This window comes from Chiloscyllium plagiosum, chromosome 10 (genome assembly GCF_004010195.1).
Source record: "Chiloscyllium plagiosum isolate BGI_BamShark_2017 chromosome 10, ASM401019v2, whole genome shotgun sequence".
NCBI lineage: Eukaryota > Metazoa > Chordata > Chondrichthyes > Orectolobiformes > Hemiscylliidae > Chiloscyllium > Chiloscyllium plagiosum.
Window position 1 is genome coordinate 12,429,095 of NC_057719.1, and position 9,241 is coordinate 12,438,335.

The following is a 9,241-nucleotide window of genomic DNA, read 5'->3' on the forward strand; positions in this document are numbered from 1 at the left end:
GTCTATATCTTCCATATCCTTTTCCACAGTAAATACTGATGCAAAATACTGATTTAGTATCTCCCCCATTTTCTGCGGCTCCACACAAAGGTCATTTTGCTGATCTTTGAGGGGCCCTATTCCCTACCTAGTTACCCTTTTGCCCTTAATGTGTTTGTAAAAACTCTTTGGATTCTCCTTAATTCTATTTGCCAAATCTCATGTCCCCCTCCTGATTTTCCTCTTAAATATACTCCTACTTCCTTTATACTCTAAGGATTCACTCGATCTAGCCTGTCTATACCTTACATATGCTTCCTTCTTTTTCTTAACCAAACCCTCAATTTCTTTACAATTTGACGAGTAATTCATAATTAAGTTATTTGCCAGAGTTTTGTAATAGCCCATTATCTCTAGTATGTGCAACAAAACATTCTACCTGTCTTCACTGTCAAAGCTGTTGTCTTCTTCATCTGATATTGTAAGAGGGATAGATGCTGTATTTCTTCCTTTATCCTCCACAAATTCTTCATCCACGCCAGCTTGCCGCAATGTTTCACGGTACCGTCTCTCAGCTACGGATGTAGCATTTTTCTAAAACCAAAAAAACACAGTGCTGAGGAGAGATCTATGTTGCACACTTCCATGTGAGGGTGTTAAACTTAAATAATTTTCAACCTTCTGCTTAATTATCTCTCGTTTCCTTGTTTAATAGTTATAATATCTACGGCAGGTGATGATCACCTCTGTATATTTCACTCAAGTGATCATTTTCGTAATGTCCTCTTGACAGGTTATTGATCTGAAACGTTAATTATTTGTTTTCCACAAATGGTGTCTGATCTTTTGAGTGTCTCTAGCACTGTCTGTCTTTTACTGCAGATTTCCAACATCTACAGTATTTTGCTTTTATATTTGTAGCTTTGAGTTTTACTACTTGCAATCATTTACGTGCTCACCTGAGTGACTTGTTCAAAGAGGAATGGTCTGCTACGGACTCGTCTCTTCATCTCTTCCATTTCCTTCATGTATTCTTTCTTCCGCTTGAAATCTCGCTGTCTGAAGCAACAATTGATCAGTTAGAATTTATGAACACAGAGGTTTCACAAATCACAAGGGACAAAAAAGAACATCTTTGGTTTTAGGTCACAGCAGAATGCAATATTGCCAACTGATCTCTTACATGCAATTGAACATGGCTATAAATAATGTGCCATCTTATCGTTAGATATACATAGCAGATAACAAATTTTATTATATTATTGCTATTACAACACATTCTCATTTCTGTATAGAAAAGTGGCACAGTAAGAACTGAACAGACCTATACTGCTTCAATGTTTTTTTGTAGGTCTCTGCCAAGCTTTGATGAGGGTCCATAGCTTTAGCCCGTGTCAATAAAGTTTTGCTCATGCCTTTGGTATTCATCTTGTACTTCTCCATCCATTGAGCTTTCTCGAGCGCTTGTTTGTCCCGTTCTTCTAGAGATTTTCTATGGGATAAAATCAGATTAATTTGTTAAAATGGCACAACATAGCAATGCTTAAAGTGATTCTCCTAACTCAAAAAAATGTACGTATCTTTCTGTTCTTTCTACCAGGCTTCTTCCTTGCTAGTCTGAACAGATCTTTGCACATGATTTTTTTCTCCAGTCTTCAGTTAGTCTCCATTGGGCAGGGTCAGAGAGATTATACATTTGCAGTGATCTGGGCTACCACACTCCTACTGGCCCACAATACTGCTGACAAAGCATTTTCCTCATTTCCATTCTTTCTTGCCTCCCTTTAATTCTGAAGCTTCCTGGTGCCAGCAAAACTGGCTTAAAGATAATAGGATTATTAAAATGGAGGCACGCATCTGTTTAAAAGGGGTGTTACCAACTGAGTCTCTGAGACTCAAACCTTTGGTTGTGTGCCTCCATAAAAACCACAGGTTGACAGGACCTTGTCAGGTTTTAATTTCTTTGTAGTTAGCTTTGCACATCTCCCAAATGCAATTCTCCCTGCCTGGCCTTGGTACCTGAGGGAATTATCCAACTCTCTCTGCCATCTCTTGGTGTCTGAGGCACAAATTCCAACTCCACCTCCTTGCTGCTCACTCAGTCCATAAAACCGGTGTCCTGTTTGACTGAGTTATACATTTGCAGTGATCTGGGCTACCACACTCCTACTGGCCCACAATACTGCTGACAAAGCATTTTCCTCATTTCCATTCTTTCTTGCCTCCCTTTAGTTCTGAAGCTTCCTGGTGCCAGCAAAACTGGCTTAAAGATAATAGGATTATTAAAATGGAGGCACACATCTGTTTAAAAGGGGTGTTACCAACTGAGTCTCTGAGACTCAAACTTTTGGTTGTGTGCCTCCATAAAAACCACAGGTTGACAGGACCTTGTCAGGTTTCAATTTCTTTGTAGTTAGCTTTGCACATCTCCCAAATGCAATTCTCCCTGCCTGGCCTTGGTACCTGAGGGAATTATCCAACTCTCTCTGCCATCTCTTGGTGTCTGAGGCATAAATTCCAACTCCACCTCCTTGCTGCTCACTCAGTCCATAAAACCGGTGTCCTGTTTGACTGAGTAAAATGGAGCTTCAAATGCAATATCTGAAGCAGTACCTCTATTACTTTGCCTATTTTGCTAACACAGCCACTATCACAGAAAGTGCCAATCAGGTCTTTGGAAACTTCAGCCTCAATTTCTTCAGTGCCTCCTCATCTTCATTCAATTTGTAGAATTTCAATGCATTTATTGCCTTGCTAATTGTATGTTATAATTTCCCAAGTTCCTATCATTCTTGTCCTTGCAAACCTCTAGTGACTCACTGATTTTAACATCATTGTTTATATTTTACATGGTTACTCATCAATTTCTTTACCTCTATTCTCAGCACATGCCATTCTTTTGATGGTGGTCTATTGTTTGTTACTACTCCTCATGGTCCACCCTCAGTAAATAGAAACTTCTGGCATCATGTTTCTGCTATCGACCTTTATTCCTAAATTCCTCCATTTCCCATTCCACCTTCAAAATCCTCCTCAAAACATAAAGCTTCTACTGTGCTGTTGGAGGCTACCTTAACAGACCACAAAGCAGGATTTAGGCAAATGGAAAACTGTTATCTAAGCATAAACTGGTTGATGCAAGGAGAGGCCTGAAGGATCTTCCCTTATTCTCGCCTCAAGGTGAGAAAGCAATTTTTCCCTTAATCTTTGGCTCAGATCAAAACAGTGATCAATGGCACATTCTGATCTTTACAGTAAAGTACAGCATATTTATATATTTTGTATTACAATAATCAAATACAGTATAGTCATTGTTCTTCCCCCTTAATTCCATACACCTAATTGTGTAAAATACCTAATCAATGATGGGCATTCCCATGGACAACTCCAGGTTCCTAAGATCTTATGGTGTTTATCAGACACTATTATTTCAAGGCTTTGGGATCCTCCAATGCATCCACATTCCAAACTTATTGGTTATAGTCCTTCAAATATACTCAGGCTTGCTTATCTCTCTAAGGACTGCTCAAATTCTGTTAGTCATTGTATTTCCCACAGTCCTAATCACATATGTAAAAATACAAAAGTTAATTTTAACTACTTGCTATAAGATTTGTAATGTTGATTTCGGTTATAAAGTTAGTTATAAAGTGTAAAGTTATACAGCTACTTCTACTGTTAGCACTTTGTAATTAGTGGGCTGTGAACAATCTAGTTTGTTCAGGGCGTAACAGAAGAGGTTTATTAAGACTAATTAACATTCACATCTGTGTTTAAGTGGTTTTTTTCCTAATGGTTGTATTATACTTTGGTTATATATGTATCTACCTCTTATGTTGAAAACTACTTCTATGATTATCTGAAAATATTAACAAATAGGTTCTAGTTAAAAGTTATGAGTAACTTCAAAGAAACAACTAACTACAAAATAACTTTAGCTGTTGTCTTTTCAGCTGCGTAGGGAGTCAATCTGGCTGGCTCACAGGCTGAGATTCATACCTGATGTTATTTATTCACTGGGATAATCATTGTTTCATTAATGAGGCTAGGATCAATCACTTGTCTGTATTTAGGCAGCCTCTTATCAAAACTGTTTCAGATGGTTTCTCGTAGGGCCCCCTTCATGACCTTGGAGTAGTCCTGTTCAAAGGTACCATTATGTTTCACTATGTAACCAGGCAGTTTGGTTTTGCTTATTTTTCGTCATCCTTCGTGTAAGCAGGCATGGGCCATTTTGGTATAAGCAGGTACAGGCCACCCTTACAGGGCTTCAATCATCTCCTGGAACATCTCTTTTCTGACTTGGTGTTCTTTAAATTCCTAGTGAGCATGACAGGCCATTTGTTCTATAAAATGTGCTGTGTACGCATGGTTACAGTTTGTTATCGTACAAATGTAAATTTAAGATGATATCTGAGTTTTTGTTATTGGCAGAGTGTACATTGCACTTGGCTTATTAATAAATGTGATCTGTTGTTGGCTGCCATACAAGAGTATGTTATTGTTGAATGTTTCTGAAGTGTAAGCTGTACTTGCCCCTATGATTATTCAGTTGTTATTGGTAGTAACAGAACTTCAAGTTGCTGGTGTTGGCTGTTACATAAATGTATAAATTGTTGATTTTGGCTGTTGTTAGTTGTTGCTGTAACACAAGGTATTAGTTGCTATGTAAAAGTAAGTTGTTGGATATTTCACAAGTGTGAGCTATATTTGGCTGCTGTTTAAATGTAGATGTTATTGGCTGGTATACAAGTGAACAACTCAATGTAGTTGCCCATTGTTTGGTATAATTTGTTGGCTTTCTCTCCAAGCTTGTCTTTTCCAGGAAACCTGCTTCCTCAAATCTATTTCAATCAAACTGCTGACCAACCACTTTTCTTCCTGGCTCATAATAGCTAATATTGTTAGCGGTTTCCTCTTCTCAGGTACTGTCCTACTCTTCTTCAAATCTGCCAGGATCATATTTGCTCAAAATAATATTAACCCTTCTTCCCTTTAAACTATTGCAACCATCCTCAAAGCAAGATGAAATAATGTGTATGCTGGAAGTTTGAATTAGAAGCACAAAAGGCTGGAAGAACCCAGACTCCTCAATGTGGATTCTTAGTGGTCTTCTCATATTGTTTAGCAATCCACTAAATTGTATTCAAGATGGAAGTTTACCAATAACACCTCAGGAGAACATATTCAATCTGGGGAAACACTGGCAGATTAAGTTTAATGTAAGGAAGTGTGAAGTGATTTATTTTGGTAGGAAGCAACGATGTAACCAAATTTTAAAGGACTTACAGGTACAAATATTGGAGAATAATTGTGTACACATTTTCAGAGGCACATATAATCCCTGGCTTTATGAATAGAGTACCAAATCAAGAAATCTGTACTAAATGCTTTTAAACGTAGGAGCCTGCTCAGAATTTTGTACCAAATTCTCAGCACCATACTGTAGCAGAAGGACACAACCTTAGATTGTGCAGAGGAAATACATGAAAATGGTACAAAGGGTGAAATTAGATGGAGAAACCAGGTTTCAGAGTCATTGAGTTACATAGCATAGAATCAGACCCTTTAGCCCACCATGTTTTTGCTGACCAACACACACCAAACTGTATTAATCCCATTTATCTGTACCTAACCAATAGCTTACTATGCTCTGGCTTTTTAAATGCTCATCCAGATGCTTCTTAAATGTTGAGAGAGTATGTGCCTCCACCACCCTCTCAGGCAATATGTTCCATATTTCTACCACCCCCTCGGTGAAAAAGATTTTTATCGGATCTTCTCGAAACCATTTATAGTTCACCTTAAACTTATATCCTTTGGTCTTAAGACACATCTACCAAGGGGAAAAGATTCTCACAATTTACTGTTTGTGCCTCTCTTAATTCTGTGCACCTCAAATCAAAAACCCACTCCACCTCCTCAGACTGTAGCCCGAGACAATCCTGCTATCAACACCAATTTTCATGTCATCAGCAAATTTACTAATTCTACTTTTTATATTCACACCCTAGTCATTAATGTACACAACAAAGAGTCCTAGCACCAATGCCTGTGCTACACCACTGGTCACATGCTTCTAATCACAACAACAACTCTCCACAATCACCCTTTGCCTCCTATTTAGTTACAGAACTGTATAGTATGGAAACACACCCTTTGGTCCAACTTTCTCTATCTTATCTTATCTTTGAAAGTTGACATTCAGGTGGATATAGCTTGTAAGAAGGCCTATGGTGTATTAGCGTTCATTAGCAGAGGGATTGAATTCAAGAGTCGTGAAGTGATGTTGCAGCTGTACAGGACCTTGGTTAGGCCACATTTGGAGTACTGTGTGCAGTTCTGGTCGCCTCACTTTAGGAAAGATGTGGAAGCTTTGGAGAGGGTGCAGAGAAGATTTACCAGGATGTTGCCTGGAATGGAGAATAGGTCGTACGAGGATAGGTTAAGAGTGCTAGGCCTTCTCATTGGAATGGTAAAGGATGAGGGGTGACTTGATAGAGGTTTATAAGATGATGAGAGGAATAGATAGAGTAGACAGTCAGAAACTTTTTCCCCGGGTACAACAGAGTGTTACAAGGGGACATAAATTTAAGGTGAAGGGTGGAAGGTATAGGGGGGATGTCAGGGGTAGGTTCTTTACCCAGAGTGTGGTGGGGGCATGGAATGCGCTGCCTGTGGGAGTGGCAGAGTCAGAATCATTGGTGGTCGCTAAGCAGCAACAGGATAGGTACCTGGATGAGTGCGTAAGCGAGGACACATGTTCGGCACAACATCGTCGCGCGCACACACACACACATTTCCCCTCTTACCTTAAACGTATGCCCTCTAGTTCTGGATTCCCCCACCCAAGGGAAAGACCTTGAATATTCACCCTATCCTCATGATCTTATAAACCTCCAGAAGTTTACCCCTCAGCCTTCAACGCTCCAGGGAAAATAGCCCCACACTATTCAGCTGCTCCCTATAGCTCAAACCCTCCAATCCTGGCAGTGTTCTTGTAAATCTTTTCTGACCCTTTCAAGTTTCACAACATCTTTCCTACAGCAGGGAGACCAGAAATGAACACAGTATTCCAAAACTGGCCTAACCAATATCCTGTGCAGCTGCAACACAACCTCCTAACTCCTATACTCAATGCACTATTTGTAAGCTAATTTTGGACCATGTTTGTCAACTTGCATTGGATCTCATAGGCTGTTAATTTTTAGGATTTTTAAAATTCCATGCCTTCCAACCTTCCATGTGTGATCTCGTCAAAGGGCTTTATGACGTTTGTGTAAACCACTTCAACTACATCAGTATAATCAATACACTTGGTCATCTTTTCAAAAACTCAATTACATTTTCTTAACTTAATTACTGACCTAAAGGAGAATTTATACAAAATCTCTGGAGTATGGTAAGGTCCTAGGGAGTGTTGCTGAACAGAGACCTTCGAGTGCGGGTTCATAACTCCTTGAAAGTGGAATCGCAGGTAGATAGGATAGTGAAGGCGGCATTTGGTATGCTTTCTTTTATTGGTCAGAGTATTGAATACAGGAGTTGGGAGGTCATGTTGCGGCTATACAGGACATTGGTTAGGCCACTGTTACAATTCTGGTCTCCTTCCTATCGGAAAGATGTTGCGAAACTTGAAAGGGTTCAGAAAAGATTTACAAGGAGTTGCCAGGGTTGGAGGATTTGAGCTATGGGGAGCAGCTGAACAGACTGGGGCTGTTTTCCCTGCAGCGTCTGAGGCGGAGGGGTGGCCTTATAGAGGTTTACAAAATTATGAGGGGCATGGATAGGGTAAATAGGCAAAGTCTTTTCCCTGGAGTCAGAGAGTCCAGAACTAGAGGGCATAGGTTTAGGGTGACAGGGGAAAGATACACTAAGAGATCCAAGGGGCAACTTTTTCACATAGAGAATGGTACGTGTATGGAGTGAGCTGCTAGAGGAAGTGGTGGAGGCTGGTACAATTGCAACATTTAAGAGGCATTTGGATGGCTATATGAGTAGGAAGGGCTTGGAGGGATATGGGCTGGGTGCTGGCAGGTGGGACTAGATTGTGTTGAGACATCTGGTCGGCATGGACGAGTTGGACCAAAGGGTCTGTTTCCATGCTGTACATCTATATGACTCTACTGTAGCCTTGTGATCAAAACTAGTATTCTAGCAGCATAGACCTAAATCCCTTTGGAACCACCTGCCCTCTACCTTAAGCAAGATTTTTTTTTCTGAAAGAGTGTTAGAATAGGAAACTTCACAACATTTAGGAAGTGTTTAGATGAATACCTGAAATGCTATAGAAACAGGGCTATGGAATAAGTAGTAGAAAATGGGATTAGAGTGGATGGGCATTCGATGACTGGGTCAAAGAGCTCCTTCTATGCTGTAAAGTTCTATGACTAGGCCTGGACTAATAATCCAGACATTAAAAAAAGTGCTCAAACCCCGCCATGGCAGTCAGGAAATTTAAGTTTAAACAAATTTGGAATTTTAAAAATCCTAAAATGATCACAACACAGTAGGCCATTTGGTCCATTATGTCCATGTTGAATTCTTGCATGAGCAATTCACCAACCCCTATTACCTACCCATTACCCATAGGGTGCTTTTTTATCCTCTCCAGAAAATTATCCAGTTCTCTTTTGAATCTGCATTCACCCATATTTAGACATTGCATTCTAGATCATAACCACCTGGTCCATAAAAAAAAATATTCTTTATGTCGGTATTGCGTCTTTTGCCAATCACTTTAAAGTGATGTTCCATTGAGAGAGTTTCCTCCTGTTTATTCCACAAATGTCTCATAATATAACGTATAAGGCCCCAGTGTCCCAGTATCACTGTACTCACTAATCAAAGTTAAAAATCACAACACCAGGTTATAGTCCAACAGGTTTATTTGAATGCACTAGCCTTTGGAACGCTGCTCCTTCATCATTTGGTTGTGCAGTATAAGACCATAAGACATAGGAGCGGAAGTAAGGCCAATCGGCCCATCGAGTCCACTCCGCCATTCAATCATAGCTGATGGGCATTTCAACTCCACTTACCCGCATTCTCCCCATAGCCCTTAATTCCTTGTGACATCAAGAATTTATCAATCTCTGCCTTGAAGACATTTAGCGTCCCAGCCTCCACTGCAGACTGCGGCAATGAATTGCACAGGCCCACCACTCTCTGGCTGAAGAAATGTCTCCGCATTTCTGTTCTGAATTTACCCCCTCTAATTCTAAGGCTGTGTCCACGGGTCCTAGTCTCCTCGCCTAACGGA

The 9,241-nt window shown here is 40.1% G+C and overlaps 1 protein-coding gene across 8 annotated transcripts in view; it reads right to left on the reverse strand.

The window, feature by feature from the left end:
- LOC122553382 (protein FAM161B-like) overlaps positions 1 to 9,241 on the reverse strand; it is a 46,358-nt gene that overhangs the window by 8,969 nt on the left and 28,148 nt on the right. For all 8 annotated transcript variants that reach the window (XR_006312694.1, XM_043697079.1, XM_043697076.1 and 5 more), the window contains exons 7-9: positions 1,304 to 1,471; positions 939 to 1,038; positions 419 to 573 (exon numbers count right to left, since the gene is read on the reverse strand). Coding sequence is in view for 7 of the 8 variants with exons in the window: in XM_043697079.1 (XP_043553014.1) it covers positions 419 to 573; positions 939 to 1,038; positions 1,304 to 1,471 (423 nt within the window). In the remaining variant the exon portion in view is untranslated. The remainder of the gene's footprint in view (positions 1 to 418; positions 574 to 938; positions 1,039 to 1,303; positions 1,472 to 9,241) is intronic.